At 44.2% G+C, this 18,150-nt stretch overlaps 1 protein-coding gene across 2 annotated transcripts in view; it reads left to right on the forward strand.

Annotated features, from left to right (window-relative positions):
• SNX22 (sorting nexin 22) overlaps window positions 1-859 on the forward strand; it is a 50,088-nt gene extending 49,229 nt beyond the window's left edge. For both annotated transcript variants that reach the window (XM_082254935.1, XM_082254936.1), the window contains one exon: window positions 523-859. In XM_082254935.1, the coding sequence (XP_082111061.1) occupies window positions 523-635 (113 nt within the window). In that variant the 3' untranslated portion in view covers window positions 636-859. The remainder of the gene's footprint in view (window positions 1-522) is intronic.
• The last annotated feature ends 17,291 nt before the right edge of the window (window positions 860-18,150 follow it).

Raw genomic sequence — 18,150 nt, forward strand, 5'->3', positions numbered from 1 at the left:
TTGCCCAGATAAGCAGTAAGTTGGGGCCACATTCAAGCGTACCTGAAGCCTGGCTCTCCGTAGACCAAGAAAACCTACCTTCATTTTATAATGTAGGGAGTAAAGCATTATGGCATATCTTAATATCCTTGTTTGATGTTCAGTCAGTGCTCACACAGTGCCCTTCTGTGTTTCCCTGTGTATTTTGAGCTTCCACCACAGAGTTCCTGTGTGTATGAGCCACATTATAATCCAACAAGCTTAGCCTAATTGCTACCATTTGGAAGTATTTAAAACACAAGCATGTTATTAAGTATTGCATGAACTCATGACTATTTCCAGACGATTAGCTGATTATAGGTCCAGCAACCACCTACACTATTTGTATAAACATTTCTTATCATGTAAAAGTGTTATAATATATAAATGACTACTAGCAGTAAGCCATCTAAGTGTTAGTACATTGTATTTACAGCTAACTACATTTTGTTTATATTCAACAATATACTAATTTATGATTTGTTACTCTTTCCTCCATGACAGATATGCTTGAGGACGTAATTTTACAGGGTGTTCTCAGAGGGCTGTACCAGCAGAATCATAAGAAGCTACCTACAGTCAAGCATGCACTCCCAACAAATTCACATGTGCAGTGACCATAGCCTGACCATGCTACAGCACTCATTTTTTTCATATGGTGCTTTATATTGGAAAACTGAGTAAGATTGAGTGGATTTGTGACAGATGATAAGGTGAAGAAGCTGCTTCTAGAAATGGACAACCTACTAGGACTACCAGGAGAAAGATTGCTGTTACTAATGGAATGGGGACCAGTGATTTGGGGAAACATTTTCTGAATTATGACACATCTACTGCATAGGACTTTCAGAACACTGTATAATACTACATAATGCAACTTTCCATATTGTGAAGGTGAGACGTGTGTGATTATTCCATCGTCTACACTGAGTACTGTACCCTAGTTGTTACAATCCAGAATATAGTTTATTCTAAGGTGGACCAAAGTCTACAGGATGCTTGTTCCTAAATATTTATAAAACTGAACATGTGTTTTTCTCTTAGGCCCATGTCGTATAGGTGATCTTGTCACTGGGGCAATTTGACAATAACAAGATCTTTAAGAGAGTAACACTGACCTGCTCCTGTGGCATGGTTCCCTCACTAGGTGAACTAGCATATTGTTGCTTTATCATCCTTTGGAACTTCACAGTTTTTGGCCAGCAAGGGAGTGACACCATAGGAGCCAGTCAGTGCTCTCTTTAGTGTTCCTGTTGTTGGCGAGTGGGCACCACAGACAGGATCACAAGGATGACATGGCCCTTAACGTGCACAACTTTTTTTGTTTTGATAAAACAATGAAATATACAGATTGTCTTTATTAAGTTTTAAATCTTGTCTTCCTTCACAATTGTCTCATTGTGCAACCTTACTGTGCGCACACGTGATGTAATGGTGTTTTCTCTAATCGTCTTCCAGGGCAGCACCTGTTAGGTTGGCTCCTCCCACTTGAAACAGAAAACACATTAGTCCACCATTATAAAAACTTCAGTCATACCTTCTGCCTCAGTTTGACTGTGTTTCCTCCGGATCCACAGGAGCTGCACCTGTTTGTTATTTTCCAGTCTCCGTGCTAAGTTGCAGGAGGCTCCCTGGCCAGCCTCCCATCCAGCTCAGTGAGCCTTGGGTAGTGCGGGTCAGGGGCAGCACATTGGGGCACGCTAGCCCCCGCTGGAGGTTTCACCCCTACTCAGGGGTATGCAACCATCCCCCCCAGCTGTGAAGATGCCAGAGGCATCCCCCCTACACCAAACCTGGAGCCAGCGAGGAGAGACTGACCACAGGATACCAGAAGGCAACAGTGCAGGTATGTCCACCAACCTGCATGGGGTCAGCTGGGGGCGGGGCTGGAGCTGGGAAGGAAGCAGTATAAGGTCCCTATGCAGGGGTTCCTTTTCTGAGACTAACCATGTTGGATGCTTCACCACCCTGCCCTGCAGATTCTGCCGGTCAGGTCAGCTCCAAGGTAAGTCAGAGCACTATGGAGTTCCCTCTGTGTTTTTCTCACCACAAACAATTTTGCACTGTGGTGGATGGCAACTGCCTGTCTCATAGAGTCCTTTGTGTTTACTTACAAAGACCCCAGAAGAGAAAAAGGCAAAGACCAGCAGCAAGGCATGTGTCTCTTGCGGTCACAGGTTTCCTCCAGAATGAGGAATAAAACACTATGCCAGAAATGTATCAACAAAATGGTGGCTAAAAAATCACAGGGGACCAGCATCGCTCATTCCCTTATGTGCTTCCTATGAGGGCCAATGGCAGCCAGCTGGGCCAAAAATCTTTGCCCAAAGTGCATAAAGAATCTCTGGGAGTCCTAAAAGGATTCTGTAAAAGAAATCAGACACCATTCTCTCCCTTCAATCAGGTCTTTGTGGTTGATTTTGATGTGCAACATATAATTGACTGGATCTTGGATAGCTTCTAGGCAAGGGCTGCATAGATAAACCTGTGCCTAATGACTGCTCGTTATCACAGGCAGGTGGTGCACTTCTGACTGCTCTGGCCACATTTTCAGGCTCAGGATGTCAGCAGCTTTAATTTACTACTAGGCCAGTTGATGGGGGGAGGAGCCTGCATGGTGCGCACATGAGGGCGGGGTGCTCTGGGTTCCGAACACCATGCCAACATGAGGCTTCAGGTCCCTGCTGATCACATCCCCTAGCCCAGCTCCCACTACTAACCCCCCTCAACAGGACCTTGAGCGGTAGTCTCTTGCTGGCTCAGTCCAGCCAGGTTGGCTTTGGATCAGGTGGCCTGTGTGCATTTTGGTCCTGGAGGAGCTCTACTGCGGTCCCTCCGTGCTGAGATGGGCTGAGACTGGGCTTAGGCTCTCTGCTGCTATTATTATATGTTAATATGAAGATAAATATCTTGCTCCATACCCTCTTCTATGCCTTAAACATCTGAGTTACCAGGGTATTACCTGGTGACTGTTCATATGTTTGCTTTAGTGTCTGCTCACTCTGGATAGTCTGATGACCCTGGTGCAGATTTCATTGGACTTTTAAATCTTAAAATTTCCAGTAGACTGTCATGCTGGTTGTGATACTAGTTACATTTTTTTGTATACTTACTAGTTTCTCAGCTATTTCTATATTTTCTCCTCTCACCTTCCAGGACGGCAACACATAAGAGATGAGAGGCTCCACCCTACAGGAAACACAATCAGTTCACAGTTGTTAAAAGGCCCCACCCTTCTCCTTGTCCCTCAGTATTGATTGTGTTTCTCCTACAGCGAAACATTTATTTTTTTGTCTCTGACCTGAAGACTGTGTGTTGGATGGTCCCCCCTGTGAGGCATGTTCAGGAACGCCGGTGAGGGCCGCTCTCTTCGTGCACGCCTTCCTATAGGCTTCTCACAGGTCGCCCCAAGATACAGGCAGTCGGCACAATGTTGGTGGTTCCTCCAGAGCCTATGGTCTGCTCTTCAGCAGGGGTCTCCTCCAGTCCTCCCTGCCATTTAGCCAGTGTTCGGCCGCCTGACATAGCAGTGGCTTGGAGGAGGAACCAGCGCGCTCCAAGCCTCGCTTTGAAAGCGTAACTTCCGGTTTGTGCAGGGAAAGCGGAGCATGCGCAGTGCGACCTGGAAGAGGGAAGCGAGTACAGAGGAGACGCCGGACCCGCATGGTGGCAGTAAGGCAGACTCTCCAGCCAAAAAGAGCCAGAAAGCTGCCAAGGACATGAAACCTGCCACAACCCACCTCATGGAGAAGGAGGAGGGAAGGTCGGTGCAGGTGGCTGCAGGCAAGAGCAGATCGGAGTTCGGTTCTCTGTTGGGGCTAATACCATTGTTAGGCTTAGTCCCTGGTAGTTCCCATGCTCTCTCCCATCGGGGACCTGTAACCAAGTTATTGTGGGGCAGGAAGAGTGATTTGGTGTTTATCTCCTCTTCTCTTGCAAAATCCCCAGGTGGAACCCAGGAGGCCTCTGATAAACCACCCCCTGTATCAGCTAGCACTAGCTCCTCTAAGAAGTGTGGTAATTGCGGGGGGGAGACTGCCCAGATCTCACACCAAGCCCTTTTGTTACAGGTGTATTAACAAACTGGCTGGTAAGGAGGCCTCAGGGTTGATGAAAGATTTCCTCAGGTCTGTGCAGGAGGAAATGCTAGCCACTATCCAGTCCTTCCGCACCTCTGTAGCTTCCCCCCAAGTAACAGAGCTGGGTGAGCTAACCCCTAAAGAGGGCCCTTCTTCTCAGGAGAGTTTACTTTTCAAGGCAGGCCTGTCTGCTTTTCTGCCTGGTTCGCAGGGGCTCCCCCCCTGCTCAAGCAAGGGAAGAGGAAGACCTAGGAAACACAGAAAGTCAGGCTAAGTCTCAGCTTAACTCTGGAGAGAAGGTTGATCTGGACCCAAATAGTGAGGCTGAGGAGACCAAATTGAACAGAAATCTGTTTGGTCTGGAAAATCTAGTTTATGCTACAGAAGGAATCCCAGAACCCCCCCAAGGAGACCTCGGCACAGGATAAGATTTATAAAGGACCGGTTAAAAACCAATCCAAAGTATTTCCTGTTCACCAATCCTTGAAAGATTAATTCTTCAAGAATGGAAGTTTCCTGAAAGAGGTCGGGTTAGACCAAAGACGTGGAAAAGGAGATTCCCCTTTAACCTCCCTGGCGGTATGATTCTGTCAGGAATTCTGTTCCAAAAGCGGTACAATTCTTTTCATGGAAATTTGGCGTTATGTATTATAGGCCTACAATTCTTAGTAATTACTGACTTAAACCTGACCAAAACAAGACTCTAGTAGACATCCCAGATGTGATAAATTTGAAACACAAACAAGTGAATTATAATTGAATCAATAATATTATTTTATTATTTAATATATAATATATATATAATAAAATTATATTATTGATTAGATTATAATTCATGCGCTATATATTATATATATATGTGTGTATATAGATATATATATATGTGTGTGTATAACGCATGAATTATAATCGAATCAATAATATAATTTTATATATATATATATATATGTGTGTGTGTGTGTGTGTATATATAGGTATATATATATATATATATACATATATATGTATATATATATATATATATATATTTGCATATATTATATATATATATATATATATACATATATATATGCATATATATAATATAAAATGTGTTATGTGTTTTGTGCAACGTTTTTTTTTTTTTTTTTTGAATTTCCCTCCCTAGTTCCGCTCCCATGCAGCATTGCTGCTGCAGGGAACGGAACTAGGAAGTCCTCCTACCGACAGACGAGCGGCGGAGATCTCGCTGGCGGTCACAGCAATGAGAGCTCATCGCTGGATCGCCAGGATAAGGTAAGAGAAGCTCCGCTGCGCTGTCTGCACGCTCTGCCCATTGACCCCGAGCGTGACTCGGGGATACCGCTAATAGCAGAAAATTCCTACCCCGAGTCACGCTCGGGTTTACCGCTAAGGCGGTTAAGGAGGAAAAGGTGCAAAAATTCCTAAAGAGTCTAAAATTGGACGCCTCCCTGTCTCAAGTGACTAAGAGGTCTGATCTCTCTTTTGAGGACACAGGGAATATCAGAGATGCCATGACCGTAAATCAGAATCGCTTATCCTTCTGAGCTCAATGTTGGGTTAATGTGGCAGCTCTATAAAACAGGCCCCCCACACTCCCTCACTTGGCTTATCCGAGGGGTGGACGGGGGGGCAAAAAGCAAAGAAAGGCGAGAAAAGACAAATTAAATGAACCATCTGAAAATAATATCATATAATGTTAGAGGCTTAAACACAGCAACTAAGAGATCTAAAATATTAGAAGAGCTCAGACAGTCCCTTGCTAAAGTTGTGTTCTTGCAGGAGACCTATATTACACAAGATTCAAATGTAAAAATATACTCAAAATATCTTCTGACCTGGTACTATTGGGACTCAACTATTAAAAGAGCAAAAGGAGTGGCAATTGGTTTTGCTAGGGATACAAGGTTTTGCCTGGAAGAAAGACTAGTTGACCCAGAGGGCCAATATATCTTTCTGAAGGGACAATTGCAGGGAGCTGATTGTACCTTAGCAAATATATACTGCTCAAATAAAAACCCAAAAGAATACTTGAGAAAAAAAAAAGGATAAATTGTCTATGTTTAAAAAGGGTAATTTAATATTGGCAGGTGACTTTAATTTTTGCATGGACCCATTGTTGGATTGTACATCAAGTGCACGAGAGAGGGGGGGACTCTAACTGAGGAAAGGAAGAAGAAGTAAGCTTTTCCAATGTCAGCTGGTTGATGCCTGGAGACTCCAACACCCAGGAGAGAGGGATTACTCTTTTGACTCATAACGCATATACAGTGGGTACGGAAAGTATTCAGACCCCCTTAAATTTTTCACTCTTTGTTATATTGCAGCCATTTGCTAAAATCATTTAGATTCATTCTTCTTCCTCATGAATGTACACATAGCACCCCATACTGACAGAAAAACACAGAATTGTTGACATTGTTGCAGATTTATTAAAAAAGAAAAACTGAAATATCACATGGTCCTAAGTATTCAGACCCTTTGCTCAGTATTTAGTAGAAGCCCCCTTTTGATCTCATACAGCCAGGAGTCTTTTTGGGAAAGATGCAACAAGTCTTTCACACCTGGATTTGGGGATCCTCTGCCATTCCTCCTTGCAGATCCTCTCCAGTTCTGTCAGGTTGGATGGTAAACGTTGGTGGACAGCCATTTTTAGGTCTCTCCAGAGATGCTCAATTGGGTTTAAGTCAGGGCTCTGGCTGGGCCATTCAAGAACAGTCACGGAGTTGTTGTGAAGCCACTCCTTCGTTATTTTAGCTGTGTGCTTAGGGTCATTGTCTTGTTGGAAGGTAAACCTTCGGCCCAGTCTGAGGTCCAGAGCACGCTGGAGAAGGTTTTTGTCCAGGATATCCCTGTACTTGGCCGCATTCATCTTTCCCTCGATTGCAACCAGTCGTCCTGTCCCTGCAGTTGAAAAACACCCCCACAGCATGATGCTGCCACCACCATGCTTCACTGTTGGGACTGTATTGGACAGGTGATGAGCAGTGCCTGGTTTTCTCCACACATACCGCTTAGAATTAAGGCCAAAAAGTTCTATTTTGGTCTCATCAGACCAGAGAATCTTATTTCTCCCCATCTTGGAGTCCTTCAGGTGTTTTTTAGCAAACTCCATGCGGGCTTTCATGTGTCTTACACTGAGGAGAGGCTTCCGTCGGGCCACTCTGCCATAAAGCCCCGACTGGTGGAGGGCTGCAGTGATGGTTGACTTTCTACAACTTTCTCCCATCTCCTGACTGCATCTCTGGAGCTCAGCCACAGTGATCTTTGGGTTCTTCTTTACCTCTCTCACCAAGGCTCTTCTCCCCCGATAGCTCAGTTTGGCCGGACGGCCAGCTCTAGGCAGGGTTCTGGTCATCCCAAATGTCTTCCATTTGAGGATTATGGAGGCCACTGTGCTCTTAGGAACCTTAAGTGCAGCAGAAATCTTTTTGTAACCTTGACCAGATCTGTGCCTTGCCACAATTCTGTCTCTGAGCTCTTCAGGCAGTTCCTTTGACCTCATGATTCTCATTTGCTCTGACATGCATTGTGATCTGGAAGGTCTTATATAGACAGGTGTGTGGCTTTCCTAATCAAGTCCAATCAGTATAATCAAACACAGCTGGACTCAAATGAAGGTGTAGAACCATCTCAAGGATGATCAGAAGAAATGGAAAGCACCTGATTTAAATATATGAGTGTCACAGCAAAGGGTCTGAATACTTAGGACCATGTGATATTTCAGTTTTTCTTTTTTAATAAATCTGCAACAATGTCAACAATTCTGTGTTTTTCCGTCAATATGGGGTGCTATGTGTACATTCATGAGGAAGAAGAATGAACTTAAATGATTTTAGCAAATGGCTGCAATATAACAAAGAGTGAAAAATTTAAGGGGGTCTGAATACTTTCCGTACCCACTGTATAAGAGGGATATTTATCTCAGTAGGCTCTAGGTAAAAAAAAGGAAAGAACTGCCAATATAAATAGATTAATAGCAGAGATTCACGAATTGGAGCAGAAACATAAAGAGAACCTAGATGCCGAGACTCAAAAAGTTCTAGTGTTAAAAGAGATAAATTAAGAGAACTACTTGAAGAAGAAACTAGACGATGCTTTAATAGGGCGACAAAGGAGAGATATAAGTGGGGAAATAAACCCGGAAAATATCTCAAGATTATTAAAAAGTAAAAATTCAAACAACAATAGAAAAAATGAAGAATAGCAAAGGAGAATGGGTGTACTCAACTACAGAAATTGCTAGTGTATTTCAAAAATGTTATAAAACTTTATATAACGAATGTCAAAAGGGAATACCTGAAGTGGAATATCGTTGAAAACAAAATATCGTAAAATATATACAGAACTCAAAGCTCCCTAAAATAACAACTGAGAAATTATTAGCCTTGGAGACACCAATATCCCAGAATGAAGTTAGGGACACTTTAAAAAATACCCCTTCGGGAAAAATTCCTGGCCTGGATGGTTACACCACAAGTTATTATAAGAAGTCTGGCTCCTGCCGAGACCACATGCACATAATCACGTAGATCTATGGGATTATGCGCAACCGAGCTGCCCTGCCACAGTAAATCTGTGTGTCGGCAAGTGGTTAAGGAATAATATAGATATAAAAGAGGTGAGGATTGATCAGGAAGAACATAAAATAGCAGCCTATACAGACGATGTCCTGTTTTATATTAGCAACCCCAGAATAAGCCTCCCAAATATTATTAAAGAACTAAAGCGATATGGGGAATTGTCAAACTTCAAGATAAACCCAATAAAATCAGAAATCCTAAACATCGGATTAAATAAAAAAGAACAGGCCCTGCAGAAGGAATTTCTATTTTCTTTGACTACCGTGTTTCCCCCGAAAGTAAGACCTACCCTGAAAGTAAGACCTAGTGTTATTTTTGGGGAGGGCTGCAATATAAGCCCTACCCTGAAAATAAGCCCTAGTTTAGTGTATGAAAAATCCTAGGATGCACTTTATTAGTGTTTTAAATAATGTCCAATGTGTGTTTTTGTAATATAATACTGTAAAATACCTTCCCTGCATCACCGCTCTGCTCTCAGCTGATTCCCCGCTGTGTCTTTCTCCTCTCAGAGGGGGATATCAGCCCCTCCCCTCTGCAGTGTAACACAGAAGAGCTGGGTGTTCGATTAGAATTGTGGGAAATACCTTTACATCGGCTCTTCCGTGACCCCCAGCTGTCAGCGGGGTAGGAGAGGGCAGCAGATCAGCTGAGCCCGGAACGGCGATGAAGAAGGTATTTCACTCTATTGTAATCTAATCTACCCTGCGCTTCTGTGTAAACTGCAGAGGGGAGGGGCTGATATCCCCCTCTGACAGTCACGCTTTGAGAGGAGAAAGACAGGAGTGGGAGATTACCGTAGCTGAGCACAGAGCAGTGATGTAATGACTATTGTATTACAAAAACACACACTGGGCATATATAAAACACTAATAAAGTGCATCCTAGGATTTTATATACACTACTGTAAACTAGGTTCACACTGGATTCTTGGCACGCAGGCAGGGAAGAGAGGGACAGAACATTATAAGACCTACCCCGAAAATAAGCCCTACTGTGTCTTTTGGTGCCATAATTAATATGACCAGGGCTTATTTTCGGGGAAACACGGTAAATCCGGATTAAAATACTTAGGGATACATATAACATCCCTATCCGAAAATCTTTACCAAGCCAACTATATCCCATTGTTAAGAGGAGATAAAGTTAAATATGAGGAAAATATCGACCCGCCCAATCTCCTGGTTAGGCAGAATAAATATGTTTAAAATGGCAATTCTGCCACAGATAAAATACAGATTTCAAATGCTACCTATTGCTATTCCATCGGCATATTTTAAAACAATAACAAAAATGCTGCTAAAATGCATCTGTAGGGAAAAAAGCCTAGGGTGCAGTTTGCGGCTCTCTGTAGAAACAAGACACAGGGGGGAGTAGCAGCACCTGATATTACACAGCGGCACTGATATTACGATTGTTAGAATGGACAAAAAAAGATTCTGAAAAAAGATGGGTTAAGTTGGAAATCACGTTAAGTCGAGCACAGTTGGATAGGAATATTTGGGTTCCGCCTAAATATAGGGTACTACACGAAGACACACATGAAATAACGAGAGTTGCATATAAGATGTGGGACATGGTACGTAGGCAGACTGAGTGGAAATACAACTCTCCGTTATTACCACTAGAAGGCAGATCATATTTCTCTAATGCAGACATGAGGAAAAGAGTTGTATCACTTACAGTTATTCACTGATTTTCTATGAAGAGGACAGATGTTTGTTAAAAAGTCACAGCAAGCTGTGAATGAAGCTACGCTGGTAATTGATAATTGAGGACATCGTTGTGGGCATACAACGCTTGAGGGCGATATATTTATATACAGACCTTTCCAGCAATTTTTCCAGGTCCACCTATTCAATAGCCTTGACTAGGATTGATGTTATCAGGCTCTTTGTCTTATGATCTCTGGTAAGCGCATGAGTGTGTCTTTGTGTACTGAGCATCGTGGAAGAATATTCTACATCTTATCGGTGGAGGACACTCATTATTCATTTCACTATCATACACTCAGAGATTTGGGACTTTCATATTGGGTTGTATCTTTTAGACATTTTTTCTATTGAGTATTTTTTTCAATCTTCACTTGATTTGGGATCAATTGTATCACAATATTATTTGTACTCAATATTTATTGTCACTGATAATATTTTTTTCAGTGTTTTTCATTCATATACACGGTTTCAATTCCCCGTTCACACTGGGTCGCCTCACAGGTTGCCGTAGGTCGCCTTCCATAGAGAAGCTGCGGACCCGTTCTAATAGGAGCGACACAAGTCGCTCCGACTTAGAAAAAGGGTCCGGAGCTTCTTTGGGGCGACCCGGAGCGACCTGCATAGACTTCAATGTTATGAAGTCCATGCCGGCCGCGCCAAGGTGGTGGCGCGCTGCTCGCACCACGACCTCGGAGGTCGCCCCGGGAAGTCGGATCGCCCCAGTGTGAACGGGGCCTTAGCCCAGCTTTATTTTTATTTGCTTTTTTTATTTACATCATATTTCACACCCGGAATGGAGAAACAGTTTGGAGGTGGGATAGGAATTTGCAATTTAAAGATATTAAACAAAGGGAAAATTAGATCGCTTCACAATTTAAACACAATGGGGAAAATGGACACTAAATTATTGGAGTTATGCAATTAACACACTTTGTAGGTTTTCTGCCCCAACCTATCAGGTCAGAAAAAGAGTTGAACCTCATAGAAAAACACAAGGAGAATATTGTGTTGAGAGCCGAACACTGCACCGGTAGAGACATTAACACCATTGAGTTGAATTACAAGTGCCTTTCGAGATGGTATATAACACTGGTAATCGCACATAGTTGCCTTGCCAGCGAAGTCAAATCTGTGCTGGGGAGGTTGCCAGATGGTGAGCCCAATGTTTCATGTCTGGTGGGAATGTCCTAAGATCCGGGAATACTGGCTAAAAATACAACTTATCAATAAAATCACAGGAGAGAATATTGTAGATGACCCCTACACATGTTTATTCCATAGAACAAATAGATCTTTAAAACACTATAAAAAAAACTTGATAGTCCCAAATCTGCTGAACGCAGCAAAGTGGACTATCCCAAAAAAATGGCTTGAAACAGAAGCCCCCGACATAAGGGAATGGTGTGGTAGAGTTAATTATATATACACGAGATGGAAGATTTGTGTAGCAAAGATGAAGAACAAGTAGATGGTTTCTTTGATAAGTGGAAAAAATGGACTGAATAAAAAAAAAAAAAAAAAAAAAAAAAAAACAGAATACACAGATCTATGGAAAGAATAGGGGCATGACCTAAGAGTAAAATATGTTAATTTCCTAAGAAGGAGAAATAGGACTGCAATTCCAAAATGGGATAGATATGGGTGAATAGGGAGAGTGGGGGGGGGGAGGAGGGATTTTTGGGATTTGGGGGGAGAAATGCTGATTTTGTAATAGTTGAAATTTGATTTTTCTTTTTTGTATTTGTGAAGAAAATGAATAAAAATATAAGTAAAAAAAAAATTACTACCAGGTCTGACCAGGTTAAAGCTGGCCATGCATGTTCACTTATAAACATAAATGGACTGGCGCAACAGGACTCAAAGGCGAACCTCAATGGCCTCCTGTAAATCAGATGGGGAAATAAACGGACCTGAATGGTGTTTTGAAAAGTCCATAGAGTCCATAAGTGGAACCGGTCTGTGCACTCCTGAAGGCAGCTTAATCTCAAGTGGAGAAGAAAACTTGCAAGATACTGGAAAAAAAGAAAAGCGCCACTCTAAGTGCAGTAGACTCGGTAATTTGACATATACCATACTGGGTACTCAAGTTTAAAACAGTAAAAACATGGTGAATCTGGCTAAAAAGATCCGTAGTTCCAATGCCTGGGCAAGGAGGGACTGATGTACTCCAAACGAATCAGTGTCTGACTGCGAGAGTCAGCGATATCTGGACCCAGGGGACACCTACAGCGCCTCCGGTGGCGGACTTCTGGGTTGGACGTAGCGTGGGGCGTGAGGACGTAGGCGACGCGTTGTCGGAGCATGCGCTCCTTCCTCAGGCCTCTAGGCATTGTCCGACTGTGCGCACTGGACATCCCCTGAAGACGATCCGTCCAATGTTCCAGACACAGTCTTATCGCTCGGAGTTCCAGGACATTGATCGGTAGTCTGGACTCTTCAAGTGTCCAGATCCCCTGAGCAAAATTTCTGCCTGAGGACGCCTCCCCACCCAGACAGGCTGGCATCTGTGGGGACCACTGTTCAATAAAAGGGGAAGAAGATTTTCCCAGCCAAAGCTCCGCATAACGAAGCCACCATATCAGGGACCCTTTCGTTCCCTGGCTCAGCCGGATCTGATTGTCCAGAGCAGATTCTTGTCCCATTTGCCCAAAAAGGTAGACACCATCAGGCCCAGCATCGCATGCAAGTCCGGAGGAATGACCATCTGCTGGACAGCAGGAGACAAATTGCAGCTTGGAGTTTGTCCAGAGGAAGGAGCACTCTGGCTAAGGCAGAGTCCAGAATCAGACCCAGATAGTCCAGCTTTGTGGATAGAACCAGAGCAGACGTCTGAAAATTCAGAATCCCTCAGAGTTCGTATGGTGATCTCCAGGTTTTCCACCAGAGCAGTAGGAAACTCACAGAAGGAGGTCGTCCAAGTAGCCCAGTACTGCGATCCCCCCGCTGACGTAACAATGCTAGCACTAGGGCCATCACTTTTAGTGAAGACCCAAGGAGCAGAGGCGAGACCAAAGGGTAATGCCACAAACTGTTAATGTTTCTCTGCCACAGCAAAACGGAGAAAGCGCTGGTGACAGGCACATGTTGGAATGTGAAGGTAAGCGTCCTTGATTTTAATAAAGGCAAGAAAAATCGCCCTGATGTAAGGATGCCACCACCGTGCAAATGGACTCATTCTGAACCTCTGCACCGGCACAAAACAGTTCAGCGCTTTGAAGTCCAGAATTGGATGCACCTTGCCTTCCTTCCTGGGAACTGTAAACAGGTTTGAATAAAACTCCTGAAAACCTTCCGATGTCGGAATCGGGATAATCACCCCTTGAAGTAACAGGTCTTACACCGCCCCAAAGAGACCCTGTAAGTGGTTCGGGGACAGGTGCAAGTTGGAAGAAAAGAACCTTTCAGGGGGGTAAGAACGAAACTATCTTGCAGCCGGACTGTATGACTTTGTGGACCCACTTGTCTTGTACCAGGGAAGTCCACGGGTCCAGAACTCAGCAAAGACGTCCCCCCACCCCAAATATGGGTGAGGGCGCATCTTCATGCTGAAGGAGCCTTGTCCATGGGTCTGGAGAAACCCGCTCTGGACTTGCCACACCAAGTTCGCTTGGATCTACTAGAGGAGGCCCTGAAAGGCTTTGAACCCTATTCAGTTGCCCCTGAGGGATGGAAAAAAACTTCTCTTGAGCCGAGGAGGATGGCCCACGTCTACGACGAGGGTCTTTGCCCTTACTAGCCTGCGGAAGAAAGGTACTCTTCCCCCCTGCGAGACCCTTAATAATGTCTTCCAGGGTAGCTCCAAACAGGCAATCTTGAAAAGGAAGATCAGTCAAGACCATTTTAGAGCCAAAAAATACGCTGAAGAACCACTGCTTAAACAGAGAGCCTAGCAGCTAGGGGAGCCGCATCCAAAGAGGCATCACAGATAAACTGTAGCCCCTGGACCAACTGGTCTGCCAGCTCTACAAAAGGCAGGGGGGAGCTGCTCCCCTTCCAGGTCACGGCGTAAAAGCTTAGCCCACTCGTTCAGAGTTTGCAACACTAGGACAAAGGTGAATACCGGCCTCAGTGCCGAATCAGCCACATTGTACGTATTGCCAGCTAAGGTGTACATAGTGCGGGCCACAACCTTCGCCTTCTGGTCAGCCGGGTCCTTAAAGGCAAGAGACTCTTCAACCGGAATCATGGTTGTCTTGTTCAATCTGGTCCTCCACCCACCACCGCATAGCAAATCGCTTAGGGACCACAAAGGGACGTTTCAGTTGTTCGCACTTTTTAGCGACAATTCTGTCAAAATAGGAGGGGAAAGAAAACCTTTGCCGCTCTGGATGGCTTCTGAGTGTCAAAGGGAACCGACGACTCCATCTTCAAGATCTCACGCAGATACAATCAGTGCATCCATCAGCGCCTTTCTGTGCGTGGCTACAGGAGTGGCGGAATCATCCTCACTATCTCCGGGTGAGTGGTCGCAGACCCAGCAGAGTGACCCATGTCTGCGGCGGCCAAATCAGATTCAGGATCTGAGGAGAGATGAGGCAGGGGGCGCTTTTTGCTAGCACGTCACCCAAAAACCACACTGCATCAAATTGGTCTGCATAACTGTCGTCCCAGAAGGAAGCCTCTTCTAAAGATGATGCACAAAAATGCCCACAGTTTGCTGAAAACAAGTAGACTAAGGACATGGATTACTGGAACCATGTCCTGTGGTCAGATGAGACCAAGATAAACATATTTGATTCAGATGGTGTCAAGCATGTGTGGCGGCAACCAAGTGAGGAGTACAAAGACAAGTGGGTCTTGCCTACAGTCAAGTATGGTGGTGGGAGTGTCATGGTCTGGGGCTGCATGAGTGCTGCCGGGAATGAGGAGCTACAGTTCATTCAGGGAACCATGAATGCCAACATGTACTGTGACATACTGAAGCAGACCATGAGCCCCTTCCTTCAGAGAATGGGCTGCAGGGCAGTATTCCAACATGATAACGACCCCAATCACACCTCCAAGACAACCACCGCCTTGTTAAAGAAGCTGAGGGTAAAGGTGATGAACTGGCACAAGCATGTCTCCAGACCTAAACCCTATTGAGCATCTGTGGGGCATCCTCAACCAGAAGGTGGAGGAGTGCAAGGTCTCCAACATCCACCAGCTCTGTGATGTCATCGTGGAGGAGTAGAAGAGGACTCCAGTGGCAACCTGTGAAGCTCTGGTGAACTCCATGCCCAAGAGGGTTAGGGCAGTGCTGGGAAATGGTGGCCACACAAGAGAGACACTTTGGGCCCAATTAGGTCATTTTCACTTAGGGGTGTACTCACTTTTGTTGCCAGCAGTTAAGACATTAATGGCTGTGTGGAGTTATTTTGAGGGAACAGCAAGTTTACACTGTTCTACAAGCTGTACACCCAGTACTTTACATTGTAGCAAAGTGTAATTTCTTCAGTGTCACATGAAGATAATAAAATATTTACAAAAATGTGAGGGGCGTACATCCACTATCCCAGCAGTTGTAGAACAGGATGGATCACAGCATAATTCAATTTCCAAACAAAATTAAGATAAGGCATACCCAGCACGCAATAAAAAGGTGGCATTCAGAGCAATAGCATTTACCTAGTGGGGAGAATCCCCTTAATAAGCTCAGCAAAGACTTATGCGCAGAGATCGCGGGATTAGGCTACCTCTTGAGCAAGGACTCACCTGCATACTTTTGAAGTTTTTCTTGACAGTACTTTAAAACAAAAAAAAAAAAAACACAGAAACGAAAAATCAAGAGTAAATTGAGAGTGCTTTCCACTGTCTGGGCATAAAAACTAGAATAGAGCAGAAAGAGGAGAGAAGGGAGGGGAAAAAAAAAAAAAAAAAAAAAAGGAGGGGAAACAATGATACGTAATACAACAAACAGCTGAGACCCGAGGTCGAGCCACCACCCTGTGGGCCCATGAATTCTACTCTAGCTCCCATACTTCTCTTAAGCACACTTTGGACAGCTGGGTCCTGCTGATTTTAGCATGGAAATAGCCAAGGTTGGGAAGAGGGACCAGGTTATAAGAGACCATGACCCAGGTATTTATGTTAAGTTTCCTAGGGCATAGCCAACATAGCCTAAAGCCCCGTACACACGTACCGATCGTCGTCATACAAACGTTCGTCTTTTCTCCCCGGGATGTCAATGTCTGTTGAAAAGTGCAAAGACAGCACAAGAAGTTTGTCCGCCGACTTCAGCTGACTGCAGAAGTGATGTCATGTAATGGTTAACTTTCCCTGTGTTTTTTCTTTTCTGAGCATGCCCAGTCTTGCAAATCTGCGGTCTGTCGGCTGATTTCTGTACTGACAGGCGAACAATCGTCTGTTCTGGTGTCCGCATACAAAAATTTTTATGTTTGCAAGAAAGACTCTTGTCCGCAGAATGTGCGCAGACAGCTGTCGGAGGCACCATACTAACAAGCGTACAATCGGCAGATCTTTCGTCCGCCGACGTTTGTATGACGACGATCGGTACGTGTGTACGGGCCTTTAAGCAGGTTTAAGTGCATTTCCTCTACCACAGAGCATGCCTGTGCCCCCAAAATCAGACAATTTTACCTACGCTAGGTCTGATATTTTTTCAAGTTAACCGTCATAGACTGTTGGAAAAATACACAGGTCCATCATGTGGGGGGCCCATAAAATTGTATTTGTCTCATACAATTTCTGCAATATATTGTCAAAACCCAGCAGGCCATAGTCAAGTCTGCAGTACTGTTTGTTCAGAGTAATTGAAGTCCCCCTAACATGCGGTTTCCCTACTTTTTCTGAGAAAAACGCCACGGTTAGGGTGCCAATGGAAGCGAGGGAAATCCCTTGGACGTCCTGCGATTTGCAGCGATTCGGGATCGCGAGCAGAATCTGAGATTCTGCCCACGATCCGGGACACCAAGATGTGAATGGAGTTCAAGACCAGGCCACCTTCTGACACTTTGTTTAAAAGTAAAAAAAAAATATTTATAACCCCCAAAACATACATTTTTGTAGCAGAGGCCCTAGAGAATAAAATGGTGGGTTTTGCAAATTTGTATGTCACAGTATATGCGCAGCAGTTTTCTAATGCGCTTTTACACACTACTTCAATACATTGGAATGAATTTCAATGTACACAGCGAATACCCACATTTTTGTTAATATAAAAATTGGTGTTGCACCAGGTAAATAGATAGCAAACGCTTTAAAATTGCACACGCTTGTGAAATGGTGCCAAGCTTTGGTATTTAAAACTCCATAAGCAATGCTTTATAAGCCTTTATTGGTTACCAGGTTTAGTGTCACTTCGGTCTGGTGCTAGTATTGTTCTCGCTCCAGCGTCCGCAGCGATACATCACGATCGCCATTTACGTATGCGTACAGGACCAACATGTGTGTTGGCTTTTGCACACAAGCATGGGGGCGCTTTAAAGGTTTATTGGTGGGACACTGATACACTAAGATATTTTTGTGCACTATGACATAGCAAATGACAGATAGATGTCACAATGGAACTCTATTGCACATTTGTGCTCTGGTGCAGATTTTCATGGGGAGCATAACAGGTTTTGTGCACTGGTAAAGATGTGATGGGCATTTTAACAGATGTTTTTGTGCACTGCAGAGGTTTATGGGGACACTTACAGTGGTGCTTGGTGTACTGTGTGTGGGGATCTGACAGCTGTGTGTAAAATCACCCCTTGTCACAGAGGTTGCCTTTAGCTTATTGGGATACTAAAAATTTTAGAGCATGCGTCAATAAGC

The sequence above is a fragment of the Pelophylax lessonae genome (assembly GCF_965119305.1).
Source record: "Pelophylax lessonae genome assembly, chromosome: 4".
In the NCBI taxonomy this organism is placed as follows: domain Eukaryota; kingdom Metazoa; phylum Chordata; class Amphibia; order Anura; family Ranidae; genus Pelophylax; species Pelophylax lessonae.